The sequence below is a fragment of the Eubalaena glacialis genome, chromosome 15, assembly GCF_028564815.1.
Source record: "Eubalaena glacialis isolate mEubGla1 chromosome 15, mEubGla1.1.hap2.+ XY, whole genome shotgun sequence".
Lineage (NCBI taxonomy): Eukaryota > Metazoa > Chordata > Mammalia > Artiodactyla > Balaenidae > Eubalaena > Eubalaena glacialis.
Window position 1 is genome coordinate 58,439,208 of NC_083730.1, and position 22,061 is coordinate 58,461,268.

The 22,061-nt window shown below is 44.9% G+C and overlaps 1 protein-coding gene across 3 annotated transcripts; it reads left to right on the plus strand.

The window, feature by feature from the left end:
- Positions 1–673: 673 nt before the first annotated feature.
- On the plus strand, positions 674–8,853 carry TGIF1 (TGFB induced factor homeobox 1). Of its 3 annotated transcripts, XM_061170042.1 has the most exons (4): positions 674–966; positions 1,218–1,402; positions 6,762–6,988; positions 7,798–8,853. In XM_061170042.1, exons 2-4 carry the CDS (start codon positions 1,387–1,389, stop codon positions 8,371–8,373), a joined length of 819 nt encoding a protein of 272 aa, XP_061026025.1. In that variant the 5' UTR covers positions 674–966; positions 1,218–1,386; the 3' UTR covers positions 8,374–8,853. The 3 variants fall into 3 exon arrangements, with proteins under 3 accessions (XP_061026025.1, XP_061026026.1, XP_061026027.1); XM_061170043.1 differs by lacking the exons at positions 674–966; positions 1,218–1,402 and adding an exon at positions 2,812–2,876; XM_061170044.1 differs by lacking the exons at positions 674–966; positions 1,218–1,402 and adding an exon at positions 6,519–6,541.
- The last annotated feature ends 13,208 nt before the right edge of the window (positions 8,854–22,061 follow it).

Sequence of the window (22,061 nt, forward strand, 5' to 3'; positions counted from 1 at the left end):
TTCATCTAGGAACTCCTACTGGAGTCCTCCTCTCAACCAAAATAAAGCAACAGGAACATGTATTTACTTAATGGTTAGTTTCTGTTTGAAGTACCGGGGGTGGGGGGGTGGGCAGAAAAGGGTCCCCTAGCAGGATATAAGTCCTAAAAGTAGACTCTGTTTACCGAAACAGATGAGCGCCCCCGGGATGGTAGCCCCCTTCCCATAAAGGCGGCACAGCTGCCCGGGTCCGGGGGTGCGGATGTCAGGCCGAGTCTCGGCGGGGCGGGCGCGCGTCCGGGCCGTCCCCAGGCAGAGACTTTTAAAGAGCATGTGAGTATGACAAGTGTCTGTCCGCAACATGTTAGATTTCGAAACTGCCTTGCAATCCAGTCCGGAACTCGCAGCTTTAGCCGGGGGGAACAGACTTTCGCCCGGGGTGTCTGTGTCTCATCCTCCCCCCCCCCGCCCCCCACTGTTGCTGTGGAGGAAGAGCCCCCGGAGGAGAAGGGTGCGCCGCGCCGCGCCCGCGTGTCAATGGCAGCCGCGCATTCTGGAAGAAGTTGGTTCTTGTCCCGAATACTTTTCCTACGGAGCCCCGCCCCTTGAACCAGCAGCCGCTGTCTTCTCCTGCGGCCAGAGCGGGGACGGTGGAGTTGGGGCAGCTGTCAAAAACGAAAGGGGAGCCTTTTCTTCCCTGGGGTGGAGGAGGGGGAGGAGGAGACGGCCTCTTTTCCATCTGTTGCAATTTCCTAACCAAACGCACCCTCGCCAGCCCCGAGAAGAAAGGCCTAAAGTAGAAACTCGGGACGCTCGGCTGGTGTCGCCGCCGCCGAGCCGGGGATGCAGGCGGCGTGCGCGCAGTGGGGAGCAGCGATCGCGTTTCTGGGCTCGGCCGCCCCCACGAGGGACGGGTGACAGCGGCCCGGGGACGCGGAGTGAGGCGGCGCGGCCGCGGCGCTCGGTGCCGTCCTCCGCGGCTGGAAGGTGCGGGGGAGGGGCGGAGGAGCGGCGGGGCGGGCGGGGGACGGGGCGGGCGGCTGGGGGCGGAGGCAGGACCTCCTGTACCTTCCCTCCTCGCCTCGCTCACTCTGACAGCGCCGAGGTGCGCCGAGCAGGAGCGGGGAACAAAGGAGCGGAGTGGGGAGGGGAGCGAGTTGGGCGAGGGAGAGCCCCCGGCCGGCTGCCAGAAGATCCCGGCAGGAGGAAGCCCAAGTGTCACTTGAATTCCACCCAAGGAGCGGGAGCCTGGGATCCGAGCGCCTTGTTTAGCAATAACGGCTGGAGCGCGTCCTACAAGTTACGGGAGAGTCGGCCGGGAAGGAGGACAATCGCTCGGCCCCTCCGCCCTCGCTCCTAGCCCCTCGAGACCCCAGCGTCGCCTCGCGCTGGAAGGGGAGCTCCAGAATGAAAAGCAAGAAAGGTAAGGCTCGCGGGCTGCGCGCGCCGTGGACGCGAGTACCAGGGAAACGTGCTTGAGGGGCGGCGCTGGGCTTGGGGCGAGAGTGACTTGGTGGACTTTTCCGCCCCGGGGCTCGCAGGCCCGAGTGGCGGCCGTTCTCTTTGTTGAGGCTGCGTCTGAAATGGCAGTTGCTGTTTTCCTTCTAGACACAACACGAGGGGCTGTTGTGGGGAGACGGGCCTCTCCACGCTGCTGGCACGTTGTCAAGAAACACGCTCGCCGCCTTGTTTGTGCGCCTCCAAGTTTCATTGTCTCCGCCGACACCCCACGCTCGCCGCGTGGCTTCTTGCTCTTTCTCGCGGGCGGGGGAGTGGGGTCCGGGTCGGGGGCACCCCTGCCCCGCTTTTCCCCGTCGGGACCCTGGGCGGCCCGGCCGGCGGAGCCGCGGCTCCTTTGTCTCAAAGTTGGGCTCCTGGGCCCCCGCTCACTCCCGGCTGGGCCGGGCACGTCTTCTCCAGGGATGGGGCGTTTACACCTTCGGAGGAAGGCGACTCTGGACCCCAGGTCGCCCCCGGGTGTCGGTCCCTTTGGAAAGCTAGACTTTTCAGAATTCCCAGCCTCTACAAGTTTTCCCACGATGTATCTGGGGCAAGAGGAAGAGTTAGGACTGAGGGCAAGCGGCGTGCAGTCAGAATGAGTTCAAGTGTGACATGCAAAGAGTGAGTCTGTCATTGTTTCCACGAAGCGTTCTGGAAGCTTTATAACTAAAACTTGCCGTCAGTCTGGTTTAAAAACAAAATACACAGAAAGAAAAAGGGAAAAAAAAGACCACCACGAAAGGTCAAAGAATGTTAACTCCCTTTTGAAGTTAACTTTTCAGTCCCTAGCAGGGAGGTACCCCCGAATGTTCCGTCGTGGGCCGGAGTTGGCTTTTCTGTTGTGATTTATGTCGAGTGGTTCAAAACAGAAGTTAATCGCTCGGGGAAGCCAGCGCGGGCGGGGTGGGGGGAGGGGTGACTACTGCGCATGCCCAGCTGCGGCCAGAGTTTCTCCAGCTCCACATTCTTTCAGACTCGTCGAGCGAATACGGTTAGAACAGACTCCCGTTAGAGTGGGACAGCCTCGAAGCCGAGAGGGTTCCCTCGGCCACATTTTCACCTTGGACTTCTGTTCGTTTGATCCTGGGCTGATGCCTTTGAAACACGCGGAGCTCCCCACCTCCCGCTTTGCGGGCGGGAGTCAAACTAAACGTCCACCCCGGGGCCTTGGTAGTTGTAGTGGAACTAACTCCCCGCGGACCCTGAAGGGCGAGAGCGGGGGCTCAGAGGTTTGGACGTTTAACTGGGCTCGGCGAGAAAAGGCGCGCGGGGAGAGCCCGGGGGCGCCCAGGGAGACCAGCTCAACTCGTGGAAGGCTGACAGGTCCAGATCGTCCCTGGGAGGCGTTCTCTCCCTCCTGGTGAACTGACTGGAACAAGTTGGGTTGTTTTTGACGGGTGCGTCTTGTGATCCGAGACCAGAGCTGGGCTTGCCGCCGGGGCGGGCTCCCCCCATTGTTCGGGCTCTGGCGGGGAAGGCAGTGATGATCCTCCCTGACCACCCGCAAGGCTCTGGGGTACCCCCCCCGCTATTGTACCGGTGCCCCCCGTCCTTCCCGGCTCCCCTCTCTCGGCGCCCTCCCCCCACCCCAGTCAGGGGACGGGGCAGGAACCCGCCGGTCCCTGGGGAATCTTCGGGGCGCGCTGCCCCGGGGCGCGAGGTACTGCTACCGCGCCGATTCATGGAAACAATGAAAGGTGACGTGTTGGAGGGGAAACTTCGCGACTGGTTCGGAGCCCTTGCGGGGGAGCGGAGACTGCCGAGGTTGCCCGGGTTTCTTTCCCTTTTTAGGTTTTCCTGGCAAATCCTCTGCGGGTGGGCAGGCCCCTGAGGAGGTTGAGATTCACGGCCCCGTTTTCAGTTTCTTCTTGTAATCTGAAACTCCAAGGCCTGGGTTTGCTCTCACTCGTGCGGTCGGAGGGGCGACTTCAGCGGGGGCCGAGGAGTTGGCGGAACAAAAGCTCCCGGGCCGGCCGGGCCGGGCTCCTCCCTCGGCGAGTCCCTCTAGGTCCTGCCCGCCCCCGCCCCGGCCTCCAGCCACCTGGGGGCCCCGCGCCCAGTGGCCTCCGCTAGGGCTCCGGAAGAGATCTGGCCCGCCTGGCTCGCCGAGTTGGACTGTCCGTTTTATAAAAGTCCGTGAAAATCTTTGCAAGTTTTGTTGAAAACAAAAGCACTTAAAAACTCAATCGCGGAGCCGGGGATTTGGTAAGACTGGTTTGTGACAATAGTGTCTCGTCTTAGAAAACTGAGAATGCCCAAAAGATCTCCCCAAAAGATTTTCAAACAAGCAGAAGATTCGTTGAGGAAAATCCCCTAAGTCTCTTTGCTCCCGGTTTCTGACGATGTGGGATTCTTGCTTCAGTCTTCTGCTGCTGGGTTCATCCCAGCGCTCCTTGGATTTAGTGCCTGGGGGGTTAAGTACGTTTCCCGTCGCTTCTCCTGAGATGTTCTGATCAGGAAACCTGTTAGGTTAGGTTTGCTTTTTACTATTTGTACCCTTAAGCGTTGCCTTTGGTTATTCTTATTCCCAGATCCTTTTGTAGCCTCTTCCAGATTTTTTTTTTAAGAGTTCAACTTCAAAACCACTGTCTCTCTGGCCCTCCCCCGGGCTCTGCCCCTCCCCCTGTTACTATTCAGGGGGGAAAAAAATGCTTTTTAGGGCTGTGGGATTCATAGGCCATCTTGTGGCTTTCTAAACAAATTTCCTTGTATGTGGATGGAGTACAAGAGGCTTGTGATCCCCCCGCACCGCCCCCCCCCCCGCCCCCGACCACCACATTTTTTAAAGTGTGAGCAGAGTAAGACGTTTGGAAACAAGTCGTAACCGGGAAAGTGTTCCAAAGCTCTGTTACAATAGGAAATGAGTAACTTGGAAAAGTCTTTGTTTTTCCAAGTTGAGCCACAATCCGGAGGGAGAGTTTTAATGAAAACAGTCCTGACAGCAGCAAACGTGGTTTGCTGTAGTGAAATATCAGCTGGCACAGCCAAGGAACTGAAGTCTTAACTTCCTGTTCCGTCAGCTTTTGTGCACATATTGGAAATATTTGTTAAGAGGTCCGGAGGCCTGGCTGCTCTTTTATTTAAATGAACTGAGAACAGAGTAAAGTCGCTGCAGTTTGGTGCTGCTTAACTGAAACCTGCTTTTGTGTCACTAACCTGTTTTGAAAGATCAGGCTTCTTGTCAAACTAAGTAAGCAGATCAAAGGACAGGCTTTAGGGGTTTTTTGTTTGTTTCAAACTATGTGTGATTATCAATTTACAGTTGGGAATTCACTGTTCAGTGAGCAGACTTTCACACTGTTTCTAAAACGTTAAAAAGGGGAGGTGGGGTTAATAGCCTAGAGAAAAAGTTCTGGCTTTTCAGACTTTTTGAAGAGTTTAAACAGATTGCTTTATTCACATTTGCTTTAGTCATTCAGTTACTTGACACGTTTTTAAAAGTTAAGATTTATTTATCAGAGCAAATGTAAAACAGGAACATTTATAATTTCTTAAGGTTTTTTTGTTAATAGTTCTTCACCCAAGTTTCAACACAGGTTTTAAAAGTTTCTCATCTTCTCAACAGTGAAAGCACTTTCAGTTTTAAATGTGCCTCCTTTTTTTTTAAGCAGTTTAATGAAATCTGGGTAGAGAAACATCAGATACACAGCTGTGGTTAAAATTTAGGATTGCTGGGCCTTTTATTGATGGCTGTTTGTTAATTAAGCCTTGAGCCAAAGTGAATTTGCAAGATCATCCTACTCTTCTGTTAGAACTTGCTTTACTTTGTCTTTGGAAGGTTCTGCCTTTTCTGCGACACTCCCTCCAGCACCTTCTGCCCCCTGCAGTCCAAAACTGAAAATGTGTCACCAAGAAGAGTTAGACTCAATTAACTGACGAGCTAGCTCATCAACAAATCTTTGAATGAGTAGCTTTTTGAGTCTCATTGTGTTAAAATGCTTTGAAAGGATGGGGTTTGAGAAAAGTTCCTTTAAGATACATTGAATGGTTTATCACTCTGAGGAATATTCTGTTTTTATTTCCTATCAAGGTAAACCACTTGAGCTTGTGTCAACAAAGTTAAGAATGCCTACCTTTAAATGTCATGCTACTTTAATTTCCTTTATATAGAAATACTGGTTTTTCAAGTATACTATAGTTTGTAATTTATTTATGTTTTAACAATTCTAAATTGTCTTCAAAAACGAGAATATAGGTCTTTAGTCAGAGTAGCCTTTTGTAGTTTTGAAACGGGGAAGGGTTAAAGTTCAAAATTATCTTTAAATGTCTAAAAGGGCCAAGTCTGAAGTTTTGTAGAACCCAGTCTATGTGTGATTTAAATATTCTCTATGGGTGTGACTTTTTAAAAATTTCTGGTAGGATTAAAGCGCTTGTAAACAAAAGAGTTTCCTCTGGGGGTTGCATATTCAGTTTTCTTTGTCATGTAATGACTTAAAGCTGATCTCTGCTTATTGATATGTAGTATCCTGGGTTCGGATTAAACTGGCAGTTGAAATTTATGGAAGTTTTAAAATTTATTCACTACTAGGCATCTTTTGACCTCTTACATTAAGTACTAAAAATTGAAAAATATTTTTATGCAGTGAAACTGAAAACTTCAGTGGTTGTTTGTATTTAGTAAAAAGTGACTAGTACTGTCCATTAAAAGTAGGTGTCTAGTTTTGAATAAATGGAGGTAGCAATGAAAAGGAAAAGAAAAGGAATTGGCAGAAAATTCTGCCATGCATTTTATCTTTAGAATACTAACTGGGTTACAAGTGTAATTTTCTTTGCTTGTATCAGTGGAAAAAATCTTCCCTTTTATTTCAAAACCTTCAGTGGAAGAGGGAGGAAGAACGGTGTTTCAAAGGTACATTAGTTTACCTGTTGGATTGTTTTTCCTAGTTAGCAATGACCTCACGGAGAAGGTTGTCAGACACATCCCGTCTGCTTATGACACCTTTCCTGTTTCACACGTGGCAAGCTATTCGCTTTAGGTGCAGCTTTGTCTCACTTGCTGGATTAGACATTTCTGAGCATCATTCAAAAGGAATGTGAGATGTTGAATCCTATAGGAAAGTGGGTACGAAAGGGAATCTGCCAGTGGGCTGGGAATCTAGAATATCCTGCTAGTCGAATTACTGTTGAGATTTCGCATGAGCTCTGGTGCTTCAGGACGGAAAACACCGGTTCTTCGCTTGTTTGGCTCTCAGGAGTTGAGAAAACACAGTTGTGCTGAGTGGTCAAAAGAGGTGAGCTTTGCTGATAAAAGTGGCTGACGGCTGGCCTCTGTCCTCTCCTAGGTGTTGTTGCCGCGTCTGGCAGTGAGACCGAGGATGATGACAGCATGGACAGCCCCCTGGACCTCTCCTCTTCTGCTGGCTCAGGCAAGAGAAGACGGAGGGGCAACCTGCCCAAGGAGTCTGTTCAGATTCTCCGCGATTGGCTGTATGAACACCGATACAATGCCTACCCCTCAGAGCAAGAAAAAGCGTTACTGTCCCAACAAACACACCTCTCTACACTACAGGTAAGGGAAAGGAACACCAGCTGTATTCCCCGGGGGTGTGGTGGGTTTTTTCCCCTAAGTCGCTTTACAGCATTCCTGTATAGCAAGCCGTTAAGTGCCTCCCCACTCAAAAAAAAAAAAAAAAGGGGGCATATCTTTTTCTTGTAAACTTTATAGTGCTAACAGCTAATAACTGGCTATATAGAGAAACAGAAACACTTGACAGTTACCTGTCAAATAGCATTTCCTTTAATGCCTAAAAGAGCCTTCCTTTATGCAACAAACATAAGAAGGAAGTTAAATCTTACTCTATTGCCCAGGAAACTGGTTTGATATTTAAACAAGTTCAGACTTCAGTGAGGTAATTCATGTTCTGTCTGTTGACATAGTCATTTGAACTGGGAAAAATCAGTAACTGGGAGGAGTGGCTCTTTTCATACAGGAAGGTTTTCCTGTAGTTGATTAACTTAAATGCTGGGGCGGTAGATAACAGGTTAATATGGGGAGAGTTAAAAGGTAAAATTCCCTCTCTAAAATCATTTTCAGACGTTTGAGAATGTATACCTTTCTTTTCCTTCCTCCTGAAAAGGTTTAAGGATGATGAGAGACCAAAAAGGGGATTTGTATTAGGAAAAGAGGAAGTTTATGACAGGAAACACCTCTCTTTTCTTGGCCGGGCTCAAATACCTCTAAATAACTTTGTAGGTCCCGATAAGCCTTTTCATGCCTCCTTTAATGCAAAGAGAGAGAGCAGTACGGCGCCCCCAAGAAGGCTCTCGGGCGCGTTGGCGGAGCATTAAAGTGTTTAAAACATCCCCGTGTGATTTCAGGTCTGTAACTGGTTTATCAACGCCCGGCGCAGGCTCCTCCCCGACATGCTGAGAAAGGATGGCAAAGATCCAAATCAGTTCACAATTTCCCGCCGAGGGGCCAAGATATCTGAAGCCAGCTCTGTGGAGTCAGCAACAGGCATCAAAAACTTCATGCCGGCTCTAGAGGAGAGCCCTTTTCACTCCTGTACAGCTGGACCCAACCCAGCCCTAGGGAGGCCACTGTCTCCTAAGCCATCATCCCCAGGATCCATTTTGGCTCGTCCATCCGTTATCTGTCATACCACTGTGACTGCACTGAAAGATGTGCCTTTCTCTCTCTGCCAGTCAGTTGGTGTGGGACAAAACACAGATATACAGCAGATGGCAGCCAGCAGCTTTACAGACACCTCCCTCATGTACCCAGAGGACACGTGTAAATCTGGACCAAGTGCACACACACAGAGTGGTCTTTTCAACACTCCTCCCCCTACTCCACCGGACCTCAACCAAGATTTTAGTGGATTTCAGCTTCTGGTAGATGTTGCACTCAAACGGGCTGCAGAAATGGAGCTTCAGGCAAAACTTATGGCTTAACCCCTTTTTTCAAGCAAAACAGTTCTCAGAAATGTTATGATTGCTGGGATGATGGCAAGAGATGAATTGCATTATTTTATATATTTTTTTATTAATATTTGCACATGGGATTGCTAAAATGAAGCTTCCTGTTACTGAGATGTTGTCAATGGAATACAGTCATTCCAAGAACTATAAACTCAAAGCTACTGTAGAAACAAAGGGTTTTCTTTTTTAAATGTTTCTTGGTAGATTATTCATAATGTGAGGTGGTTCCCAAGATCATGTGATTTTTTTTTTTTTTTCTCTCCCTTTTTTTGTTGGTGTCTTTTTCAGACTGTGCAATACTTAGAGAACCTATAGCATCTTCTCATTCCCATGTGGAACAGGATGCCCACATACTGTCTAATTAATAAATTTTCAATTTTTTTTTCAAACAAGTATGAATCTAGTTGATTGATGCATTTTTTTCATGACGTAATAAAGTATTTTCTTTAAAAAGTACTGTAATGCAGAGTATTTTGTTGAGGGAGGCGCTTCTTAAAAATGAGTAGGAATATAGCACCCCAATGAGCAGGAAGTTGGGGGTAGGGTGGAGTGTTAGGGGGGTGTCACCAGCTCTTTGAAGAACTGTGGACAAGCCAGTCTGTATAAACAGGATGTGTGATAATTTACTCTTGATAGGAGGCATAGCAGGCCCTTAAATCTTTACTTAAAACTGTAAATTGGAATGAATCGTTTCCATCGGTGTTTAGCTAACCACTAAATCCCTTGGTGACCTGGTCTGCGTATTTTAAGACATGACCCACGTTGAAAAGGAAGATCTCAAAGCACCTGATCATGGCTCAAGTTTTCAGAAGTAAACAACAACCCAAGCAGTTCTTAGTATTGCCTCTTGCATGTTACCATCTAAAATAATTTTTGTTCAGTGGTCTAGTTAGGTAAGGCCTTTACATTTAAAAGCATCTTTTAAAACATTGTCTAAAGTGGTTAAAGCAGTGGGGTTCTGTCTCCCATGGGACTGTTAGTTTATTAGGTTTCTTTCCTAAGGTCACGGTTTGTGAAAAGTGGTGCCATACACAAGTGGAGTTTGTTGGGACAGGCAATTCTTTATGAAGCCAGGATGGCTAGAAGGGAATTGGTGGTGTTCCTTTCACTTACATGGTTGAGCAGATTTGTCACATGCCACAAAACCATTCTTTGTAGTCATGCTTAGTATGAGGTTTCTTTGTTATTATAGTCATGTTCTTTCCAGCCCTGCCCCAGCTATGAATTGTCTAAGTTTGAGGGAGCATTAGAGCTTCAGTATTGTTTAAGAATGTAGGAAAATTCTTCCAAACTTAAGTTTGTCTAATTTTGAAATTCTGTTTAGAAAGTGCCTACTGTAGAAAGAGCTAAACTCAAAGACTTCTCTAAGTGGAAGAGAAAAACTGATGAGGACAACCAGGAGTTGGAAGAAAAAACAAGGGAGGAGAAGGTGGTGCCTCTAGCCTGTCAGGGGGGCAGCTTTGAAGGGGCTCATCAGCCTCCAGTGGGCTAGCCCCACCTCAGAGTTGCAGAAATAGACAAAACCAAAAATGAAATAATGTATATAAAAGCAAAGTAAACAAATAAAAATGAAAAATCAAAGGGGATTAAGAATCATTACCTGCTTTAATAGCTAGATCAAATGCCGAAATCCTTTGAGTACAGATAAGGGAGACCAGCAAATCCTGAAAGCCTTCCCTTGATAAGACATTTCATTTCATTAATCATACTGGGGGGGGGGGGAGGGGAGAAAGCAGTCATGTGAGTGATTTAAAAGAAAAATAAATGTCAAGGGTCAAATGAAACCCAAACATTAAAAAAAAAGAATCACCCCAAATGGATCCAGGTTGATAAATAACTGGTGTGTAACAAATGTAATTGGAAAGGTACATGTAAAAAAGTGTTTATTCAAATTGGAGCCAAATAGAAATAATTGTTATGCTTAGTATTTGCATGAAATATCTTTTTTCATTTGTTTACTTTTAACTTGTGGTTTTTTAAAATTTATTTATTTATTTTTGGCTGCATTGGGTCTTCATTGCTGCGCACGGGCTTTCTCTAGTTGCGGCAAGTGGGGGCTACTCTTCGTTGGGGCTTCTTATTGCAGTGGCTTCTCGTTGCACAGCATGGGCTCTAGGCGCGCGGGCTTCAGTAGTTGTGGCTCGTGGGCTCAGTAGTTGTGGCTCGCAGGCTCTAAAGTGCAGGCTCAGTAGTTGTGGTGCACGGGCTTAGTTGCTCCATGGCATGTGGGATCTTCCTGGACCAAGGCTTGAACCTGTGTCCCCTGCACTGGCAGGTGGATTCTTAACCACTGTGCCATCAGGGAAGCCCTAACTTAATTTGTGTTTAAAGTTCATCTCTTTAAGATAACATGTAGTTGGGTCGTGCTTTTTTAACTGGCCTAACAATCTCTGCCTTTTACTTGGTGTGTTTAGTTGGTTTATATTTAATATAACTACTGATATGTTTGGATTCAGTTTACCATTTGGATTTTTTCCTCCCTCTGTTCCTCTTTTCTTGCCTTTTTTTGGGTTAGTTGAATATTTTTAATATTTTGTTGTAATTTTTCTATTGGCTTTCAAACTATATTGTTCTTAATGGTTGTTCTAGGGGATTACAGTATACATCTTTAATTTATCACAGTCAACTTAGAATTAATATTATACAACCTCAAACAAAATATAGAAACTTGGAACAGTATGGTTCCATTTACTCTCTTCTTTTTTTGTTGTTTTTCATATATAATAGCTATACCTGATAAATCCAACAGTATAATGTTATAATTTTTGTTTGAAACAGGCATGTGTCTTTTTTAAAAATTAAGAGAAAAGAGAATGTATACAGGCATACATTGGAGATATTGTGGGTTTGGTTCCAAACCACCACAATGAAGTGAATATCACAAAGTGAGTCACACAAATATTTTGGTTCCCAGTCCATATAGAAGTTATGTTTACATTATACTGTAGTCTATTAAATGTGCAATAAAAAAATACATACCTTAATTTAAAAATCCTTTATTTGATAAAAAGTACTAACCATCATCTCAGCCTTCAGCAAGTCATAATCTTTTTGCAATACTTAATAACATCAAAGATCACTGAGGGAATGCCCTGGCGGTCCAGTGGTTAGGACTCTGGGCTTTCACTGCCGAGGGTGTGGTTTCGATCCCTGGTTGGGGAACTAAGATCCCACAAGACACACAGCGTGGCAAAAAAAGAAAAAAGAAAAAAAAAAAAAAGAAAACTCACTGATTACAGATCACTGTAACAAATAGAATAAAAATGAAACAGTTTGAAATACGGCGAGAATTACCAAAATGTGGCACAGACATGAAGTGAACAAATGCTGTGGCACCAATAGACTTGACACAGAGTTGTCACAAACCTTCAATTTGTAAAAAACAACATCTGCAAAGCACAATAAAGCAGAGTGCAATAAAACAAGGTATGCCTGTATATAGTCTTTTTTTTTTAAATATAAATTTATTTATTTATGGCTGCATTGAGTCTTCATTGCTGCGCGTGAGCTTTCTTTAGTTGCGGTGAGTGGGCTACTCTTCATTGCTGTGCGTGGGCTTCTCATTGTGGTGGCCTCTCTTATTGCAGGGCATGGGCTCTAGGCGCACGGGCTTCAGTAGTTGTGGCACACAGGCTTAGTTGCTCCACAGCATGTGGGATCTTCCTGGACCAGGGCTCGAACCCGTGTCCCCTGCACTGGCAGGCAGATTCTTAACCCCTGTGCCACCAGGGAAGTCCCTATAGCCTTTTATATTTGCTAAATATCTACCATTTCTGATGTTCTTCATTCCTTGTGAGTCTGAATGACATGTCATTTCTCTTCAGCTTGAATTCTCTTGAGAATTGTGGAGGCCTGCTGGTGACTAATAATCTATTTTTGTTCACTGAAAATGACTTTTATTTTACTTTCATCTTTGAAGGATAGTTTCACTAAAGATAGAATTCTGGGTTGTTTTTTTCCATCACTTGAAAGGCATTTATTGTCTGGCTTCCATTGTTTCTGAAGAGACATCAGTTGTCACTTGTATCATTGTTCTCTTGTATGTAATGTCTTTCTCTGGCTCTTTCATCTTTGTATTTCAGCAGTTTGGCTATGATGTGCCTAGGTATAATTGTAGTTATCCTGCTTGGGGTTTGTTGAGCTTGGATCTGTAAGTTTATGTTTTGTTTTGTTTTTTACCAAATTTGGGAAATATTGGCCATTATTTCTTCAAAAATTTTTTCTCTTTTCTCCTCTCCTTCTAGAACTCCAGTAGATCTCTAGAACTCCAGTACATTATCTGAGATTATCATGTTTTTCTTTCATCTTTTTTAAAAATAAATTATTTATTTTATTTATTTACTTTTGGCTGCGTTGGATCTTTGTTGCTGCACACGGGCTTTCTCTAGTTGGGGTGAGCAGGGGCTACTCTTTGTTGTGGTGCACGGGCTTCTCATTGAAGTGGCTTCTCGTTGCGGAGCACGGACTCTAGGCACATGGGCTTCAGTAGTTGTGGCTTGCGGGCTCTGGAGCACAGTCTTAGTAGTTGTGGTGGACGGGCTTAGTGGCTCTGCAGCATGTGGGATCTTCCTGGACCAGGGCTCGAACCCGTGTCCCCTGCACTGGCAGGCGGATTCTTAACCACTGTGCCACCAGGGAAGTCCCTTTTCTTTAATCTTGCTTCTCTCTAATCTTCAGATTGGATCGTTTGTATTAATTTTTAATTCACCAACTCTTCCACTGTCTCTAAAGTGCTGTTGAGGCCATCCAGTGAATTTTGATATCAGTTATTGTATTTGTCACATGTAGAATTCCCAATTAGTCCTTTTTTTATCATTGCTATTTCTCTGCTGAGATTCCCCGTCAGTCTATTAAATAAGAGTATTTCCTATAAGTTATTTATAATAGCTTCCTTAAAGTTTTTGACTACATTTTGCTTCAGTAGGAGTCACGTATTGATACTTTTTTCTTGTCTGATGATGTTTTACTATACAGTGGACGTTATGGATGATACGTTAATAAGGACTCTGGATTCTGCTACATTCCTCTGAAGAGTGTTAATTTGTGTTCTGGCAGCCAGTCATTTGGCTGGACTGAAACCTTAGTCTCCTTCTCCCCTGTAGTAGGTAGTAGCTCAGATCTCTGATGAGTTCTTTCAGCTTCCAGCTGCTGCCTTTCAGTGGACTCACTGGGGTTCAGAGTTTGAGGTTTGTGCCTGCTGCTGCTCCTTCCTTTCCAGGATTCCTCTCCTAACTTCATCTGCACTACCAACCCCAACTCTGTCCTTGATATCTCAAGCCATTAAGGCTGCAGCTCTCTGCCACCCTTAGTCTTCTGAAGAATGAGGTGTGCCCTCAGGTATCAAGGTACAAACTTGCACGCCTTACCCCCTCGAAGTTCCCTTCTTTTGAAAGTGGATGACTGACCCCTCTAGTTACTTTTAAACTCTGAATCAGGAGTTCTCAAACTTATCTACACATTGGAATCACCTGGAAAGCTTTAAAAACAACTGTGGCTTGGATTTCGGAATTTTTTAAAGATCCCCTGGTGATTCTAATACGTAAACAAATTTGGGAACCACTGCCCTAAACTATTCTTTAGCCACTGTGTCTCTTCTTCGTAAGTAGAACACTGGGAGTTGACAATTTATTCTCTTTGCAGACCTAGAAAAATTTGCTTTTGTAGTCTTTTGGGGCATTTGACAGTTTTTGTAAAAGAAATGCAATTTGCTGTAGAATTATCACCCAGGTCAGCTTAACCAATGAGAGTTTAATTTGGCACTGAGCTCATACTATGGTATACCTATAGCCCATACAATATGTAAAACCAAGACACTAACAAATAGACCTAACACTGCAGGAAGGTAAACGTGGGTTTGGATCTAACCAAAAAATAAAGTTTATATCTGGAACCTGGCCAGAGAGTAAAAAGCAGTATTCAGAGATCAAGGTTTAAACAAGTCTCAGTGAGAGGAGAATGTGTCAAGTCTTGACCTCTCACTAAAAACAGACTGCCGTCTGAGATGGGTTTTATGATTCAGAGACTGAAAGCAGAAAATATTTAATAGATACCTTGTGGCTGAAGAAAAGGAGTAACTTAAGGTTGACGGTCACAAGAGGACAGCTGACAAATAAGGGCAGCATGATAAAGCGATGGAGACCACAATTACAAGGATTTCACCAAATGCCAAGGAAACAGTTCTTGAATGAAATGTTTTATAGACACTGGAGAATGTACAAACTCTGAAGCACTGAGTCAGTGACTTACAAATGGAATCAAATCCCATGATAGGAATGTACTCAGACTTGCAGAGAACAGACATTTAAGTAACAGCATAAAGATAAGGAAAATGAAACAACAGAGGGGTTTTTCTAGAAGGTAAATTTTTATCCTAAGAAGCTTTGCCAACTTGGTTTTCTTGCTTTTTTTAATATTCCAAACTTGTCTTTATAAATAAATTGCTGAAACTTGAACATGGTCACATTTGATTGGATCACTCAAATTTATGATCTTAGGACAAATTCAGCTTTTCTATCTTGCCTCAAATTATTGCTAATATATATATATTTAATACACTAAAGCCACGTATTCTTTTTTTTTAAGTAACTTTAAAAAAAAATTTATTTATTTATTTTTGGCTGTGTTGGGTCTTCGTTTCTGTGCGAGGGCTTTCTCTAGTTGAGGCAAGCGGGGGCCACTCTTCATCGCGGTGCACGGGCCTCTCACTATCGCGGCATGTCTTGTTGCGGAGCACAGGCTCCAGACGCACAGGCTCAGTAGTTGTGGCTCACGGGCCTAGTTGCTCCACGACATGTGGCATCTTCCCAGACCAGGGCTCGAACCCGTGTCCCCTGCATTGGCAGGCAGATTCTCAACCACTGCGCCACCAGGGAAGCCGAGGCATGTATTCTTTTCGTATAAATTTTAATATGAGGATAGGGCTTTTAGAGACTGTAAATAGATTGAAATACAGTAAAAGATAGTCTTTTTAACTTTTAACCCTTTAAATAAAATTTTGTTACCTTTTGGCTTGTTACCTAATCTGATCACTAATGTTTTGTTGCTTTAAAGTTCTTTCTAGGGAATTCCCTGGCAGTCCAGTGGTTAGGACTCCGTGCTCTCACTGCCGAGGGCCTGGGTTCAATCTCTGGTGGGGGAACTAAGATCCCACAAGCCGTGCTGTGTGGCAAAAAATAATAATAATAAAGAAAGTAAAAATGTTATTTCCAGTGATTTTTGTTTTGGAATTTGATTTATTCAAATGAGTTTGTGAAATGCCTACGTGTATATTTACGTTAGCTAACTTTTCTTTTCCTCCAGCCTATTCGTACAGTCAATCTCCACAATCTGGAACATCACGTGCTTTAAATTCTCTCATCAACGGTCCTTCCAATTGTAACGTGGTTTTCTGGTAGCATCTGTAAGTCCAGTACTGAAATGAAAAATGTTAGAGTGATTTGGAAAAGAAAAGCTATAATATTTATTGAAGACTTTATTATTTGTTATATTATTATTACAACAGTTCTTGAACACTTTGGGTGCATATCTCATTTACTCCTCACAACCCGGATGAGAGATGTTATTCCCATTGTGTAGCTGAGGAAACTGAGACTCATCTGAGCTCAGCTTGTGTGTGGGTACCAGCCGTAATAGAGCCACGTTCCCTGCGAGATTCTGCAAGTTCACTTTCCACGTACTATGCCTGAAATGAAACAACTTGGAACCGTCCCACTTTTATCAGACTGTTCAGTAAAGATTTGATGGTCGCTTTGGCAGATGATCATATGCAAGTTTTCTCTTTCAAGTACCTCCACTTATTTTTCTGCTATCAAACTCCCCCTTCCCTCCACCACTCCATTTCCTTTTGGCCACGGAGACTTGCGGAATGTGACACATCCTCTTGGTTTCCTAAACCTTATGATGAGCCAGGGCCTGAAATAATGAACTCTCCAAGGCCAAGAAATCTGTTTTGTAGTTTCTCTGTGCTAAGTCTTAACACTTAATCTACTATTCAATGCATTTCATTTCCCTAAGTATTGGCTTTCTGAGCCTGTGACCTTGGCCTACTACCTTTTTTAGTATGTTTCTGTTTTTTATTTTGACTGAGAATTTTTAGACTTGTTCTAGTGGCTATAGTTACTCTGTGCTGCTCCTTTCAATTTCCTCTGTACAAAAAAAATATGTCTTTTAAGCAATATTTCCCCAAATAGAGATGAAGGAACTGCTCTGGGACAGAGGTACAGCTTCATCGAATAACACGCTAAGTTTTTTCTTTTTCTTTTTTTCTCTTTTTGGCCACACTGCACAGCTTGTGAGATTTTAGTTCTCAGACCAGGGATTGAACCTGGGCCCTCAGCAGTGAGAGCTCAGAGTTCTAACCACTGGACCGCCAGGGAATTCCTAACACTTGAAGTTTTAAAGGCAAGTAAAGATTTATGGCAGTGCCTTTCCACCCCTCTCCTCCAAACCCCCAAACATCCACCTTTTGTGAAACCAGAGCCAGAGGTGTTAAATGGTATACACCCGAGGCAAAGATCAGCTTTAAAATAAATAAATACCTCTATGGGAAGAAACAAAAGCAGAGCATTATTTTCCCTTCAGAGACCTAAGATACAGCAAGAATAAACTTAGCCTGTGTAAGTTTTCTAAAAGGATTGTCACCTCCAAGCTTGACTAAAAGATTAACTTTATTTGGTGAGGTGTATTGCTATTCGCAGGCAGGTGCTGCCCTGATTCGCCAACTCCCTGTTAATCTGAACCTGCAGAGGCGCCTTTGATCACTCTCTCAGAGCCTCACCGGCTTCCCCAGTTGGCTTGGGAAACATCAAAAGAACTGTAAAGCAGACCCTAATCTCAGCCTTCCTGTTTCTCCATCTGCCTACTGGGTTCACACAACAGCATGTTTTCTTCAGTTAAAGGGCATTTTCCATGATAATACTTGGTGTCACAATGTTAAATGGACAGGTTAGGGGCGGGGGCGTCCAGGGGTGTCCCTCTTTGTAACTCAAATCTCTGCCAACGGAGGATTAGGGCTCTTAGGCTCACTTACAAGGACATTTATGCGGGTACCTAAATTAATGTCTGCTGGCCTGATGCTGACTAACCAGGAGAAACAGTTCAGTGTAGAGGAACTCTTATCAGTACAGCAGCTATTAAGTGCTATATATTCTGTCCATCACAATGGCACTCAAATAACAGGTGTGGGTGAGGGTAATATGGACTCTGTCAATGGATTGGAAATTCTGAGTTACAAACATACAGCACTGTTCCCTACCAAGACACATTTATATTCAAGGGTGATAGGTTAGATAACATCCAGTCTTTTTAAAAATTTTAATTAAATTCTACAGTCAATTACAAGTCAATACTAGTCCTTAGGCTTTATTTCCCTTTCAAGGCCCATGCAATTTTGGCCTCCAGGATTTTATACATCTGTATTTGGATTTTCAAAAATGCTTTAGGGAGTTCCCTGGTGGCCTAGTGGTTAGGATTCTGGGCTTTCAGTGCCGTGGCCCAGATTCAGTACCGGATCAGGGAACTGAGATACTGCAAGCCTGAGATCCCACAAGCCACGCAGCCCAGTCAAAGAAAAAGAAAAAGAAAAAGCTTTATTCTTTACATTGCTTCGGGAGGTATTTTAGAACTGGGGGCACAGGTGAAAGAGATTTGAATTTACGTAGCCTCAAGCACGTTTTTTGTCATCTCTAAGCCTGGCTGCTGCTTCTCTAAATTTGGTGAAAATAAAACCTAAATCTCAACGTTGTTGAGATGATTAAATGAAGAAACGAGGGGAAAACGCTTTAAAAGTTTTAGAGCAAAGCAGATTGATCTACAAATGTTGTTGCATCTTAGATAGAATGAATCTACCTCCACACACCCACCATTACCTGGCCAGGTGCAGAGTCCTGCCTGACACAGCCAGCCTGGCAGGTTCCTAATCCAGTTTCAGCCTTTGATCTTGTCCTGCCAGGCTTGGCCCCGCCAGTTCTTCCTGCCTCCAGCCTGTCTTCACAACGGCAGCAGTTCAGGTCCCCCACCCCTAATGCTGTGCCTACTGCCTTCTCTCTGAGGCTGTTCTACAAAACAGGGGTATGAGGGCTTCAGAAACGGGTTGTACGTTGGAGAGAGTGGTGGCCGTTATGCTGAAGACTAGGTAATCATCATCTCTCTCAAACTAGCTGTTTGAAGTTTTACCACTGGCATCATTCCTGCAAAGTTCAAAATAACACTGGTTCTTAGTTACTAAAGGGCTGACCATCCAGAGCCTCTGACTTGCTTTCTCCTGCTCCCTCTGGGCTCACTCAAGAGGAATCCTCTGAAGAGATCTCATTGTGCCTTTTGTGATATTTTTTTCCCCGTTCTTCTGAAAGATGCTAAATTTATTATGACAGAAAAATTTTTTTCATTTCTTCTTGGAGGGCTCTTTGGGGATTATTTAGATAAGAAAACTGGGTTTGTCTCTTAACCTTTTCAAGTTACTTGTCCAAGCCTCAGTTTCTTCATCTGTCTGTTTTATACTCCAGAGACTATTTATCACACATCACAGTCTTTTAACCAGAAACAGGAACTGGCTGAAGAGAATCTCACGTGTCCATTCTTGGATGTTTTGCCTTTGCTTCCTTCCCTCGTTACTCAAGGAAAATTTCTCTCCTTCAACTCTCCTCTTCCTTCACTCTTTGCCCTCCTTTTTTCTTTCTTTATCCCTTTTTAAATCCCTTTACCAGTTTATTGTAAAGGAGATTATAAAGGATACAGTAGCCAGATGAAGAGGTACATTGGGTGAGGTCCGGAAGGGTCCCCAGCACAGGAGCTTCTGTCTCCATGGAACTGGGTACTCCACCCTCCCTGCACGTGAATGCTTTCGTGAACCCAGAAGCTTCCTGCTTTCTGTGGTTTTGATATACACTCAGCCCTCTGAATCTGCAGATGTGAACCCCGGATACGGAGGGCCAACTGTATTCACTGTATTACGGCCATTTTATTTGAGGGACTTGAGCATCCACGGGGCCCTGAAACCAACCCCCCAGGGAAACTGAGGGGTGACTGCGATACCGTGGGTAATCATTAGTTAAATCCGTTTCACCTGTAACCTGCCTTCACTGATCAAGGTCCTTTTAAATGTTGCTGCAAAAACCTTGCTTGTCTTCTAAGCCGCTCGGGAGCCTAAACAATAAGATGTTTTCCAAGAACCTGGATCAGCTGTGTCTAGTCGGAGCTGAGCTGGTTAAGACTGGATAGGGAAAGAAGGAAAAAGAGTAGATGTAGGTATATGTGGCTGATTCATTTTGCTGTGCACCTGAAACTGACACAACATTGTAGATCAACTATACTCCAATAAAAATTGCAAGAAAAAAGACAATGGGACCACTGACCCTCCATCTGGGCATGCTCTAGTGTGTGCTCGGTAACCTTTTGACGTCAGAGGGCCGAAAACCCCACCCTCAGATCGTGCCAAGCGCCTTCGCTTTTGAAAGTACACAGGCGGTGGCTGAGTTGCGCCTGCGCAGAACGAGGATGAAGAACCTGTTTCCCATCACCTTTCTCCGCGATCCCCACGCCTGGGACGTCAACTCATCCCATAAATACCCCAGGCCCTCAGCCTTCTGGGAGGTGATTTTGAGACTTTCTTCTCCTGTTTCTGCGTTAGGCTGTCTTATGCATAAACCCTCTCTGCTGCAGAGCTTTGTGTCTTGGTGTTTGGCTCGCTGCGCGTAGGGCAGAACAAACCTGGTTCAGTAAAAACTTTATAACTGAAGCTGCCGCCTGATGAAGAAGGAAGAGCGTTGAGCTTTACTTCAGAAGAACTAAGAGTGATACTAGGCCAGGTTGACCGTAACTTCTCCAGGTTGGTTTTCTCACCAGTAAAGCTAAAGGGTTGGGTTAAATCTACCTCTTCAGCCTCTGAAAGCTCTAACTTTCTAAGGACATAAATACTAATACATACAGATCTGATAACTGTAGGTTGTTTGAAAGTCCCCTAAAATCGTATCATCATAAACTTAAGTAAGATGTTTACTGTGTGACAGAATGCAAGTAAAAAGTTTAATATAGGGGTCTGCAAATGATGAAATGACTACTTTCTCTGGGCAAAACTATCAAAAGGATGACTAAACTTCAGGGATGACGCTTCAGTCCAGGGAAGAGAAGAGTCTATGTTAATATTTTGGAGGGAATTCCCTGGCAGTCCAATGGTTAGGACTCCGCACTTCCACTGCAGGGGGCATGGGTTCCATCCCTGGTCCGGGAACTAAGATCCCACAAGCCGTGTGGCATGGCCACACACACACAAATTGGAGAGTCCCAAGTGTTTTGCTTCAGGTAGAAGGAATGAGAATTGATGAAGAGGATGCAGGGTGGGGGGAGGGGACAGGGAAGGGGGGAAGATGAGGTGTTTCCACGAGAAGGAGACGGAGGTGGGAGAGGGGTACCCGTGGCCTTGTGGCTGCGGAGTGCCAGCTGGTCCTGCCAGGACCAGGTGTGTTGGCCTTCACTGGAGACAGAACAGGGGAGCAGCTTAAGGGCCCCTGAGATTTCTTGAGGACAGAGCTCCAAGAAAACCTGGAGTTGATTAGGAAAATGACTGTAATTGTAAACTTAGAAATCAGAGGGGCATTTAGAAACTGGATAGGAAAGAACCTTATGACTCCAAGGAATAAAAATGTGTAGGCTCTGAAGTCAAGATGTAGTGCGTTTAAAACTGAGCAGTCTTTTCAGAGTAGCTGGGCAACTGTATGCTTAACACTGAGGACATCTGAAGAATAGTTTTAAGTCTCATTTGAGGGAGCCACAGCTATGCAAGGCTGATAATTTTTGTGCTCAGAGAACCTTTGTGTTCAGGACTCTACTGGCCAAAGGGGAGAGGGGCAGGGTGGGTGGTGGGAAGAGAGCCCTGGGAAGCTTTTGAAATAGCACCCAGCTTCTAGATTCTGGCTGCTTCAGAATGTCTCAGCAGGAGGCTTTCAAATACAGGTGTCTAGGCTCCATAATTCAAATTCAGGGCTGGCTCTGTAATTTGCAGGGCCTGGTGCAAAATACACATGTGGGACCACTTCATAAAACAGGAAAAAAGTACCATTAAAGGTACTAAAATGTAAAGCTTTCTCCTTTCTGTCAACTTGTCATGGTGTTTTCTATTATTTATTGTTTTCAGGAAAGAAAAACTACCATTTTAAACTAATAGCATGAATTTTTAAAAAAATTTTATTTATTTTTATTTTTGGCTGTGTTGGGTCTTCGTTTCTGTGCAAGGGCTTTCTCTAGTTGCGTCAAGTGGGGGCCACTCTTCATCGCGGTGCGCGAGCCTCTCACTGTTGCGGCCTCTCTTGTTGCGGAGCACAGGCTCCAGACGCGCAGGCTCAGTAGTTGTGGCTCACGGGCCCAGTTGCTCCGCGGCATGTGGGATCTTCCCAGACCAGGGCTCGAACCCACGTCCCCTGCATTAGCAGGCAGATTCTCAACCACTGCGCCACCAGGGAAGCCCCAATAGCATGAATTTTTACCATCCATCTTTATATTGTGCAATGCCAGTTTTAAATATAACAGCATGTAACACATACAAAATCACCCAAATTACACACTTTCTATTTCGTAGCTTGTTCCTACATGTACGTTTTGTTCTTACTAGAACAGTGGAAACAGTACATAAAAGTAAATTCTTGTTTACTTGTTTTTTCACTTAATAT

Bases quoted from the DNA above. Each gene is read 5' to 3' on its own strand.
- TGIF1 (XM_061170042.1), top strand. The intron at 6,989-7,797 runs GTAAGGGAAAGG...GTGTGATTTCAG, and splicing joins CACACCTCTCTACACTACAG to GTCTGTAACTGGTTTATCAA.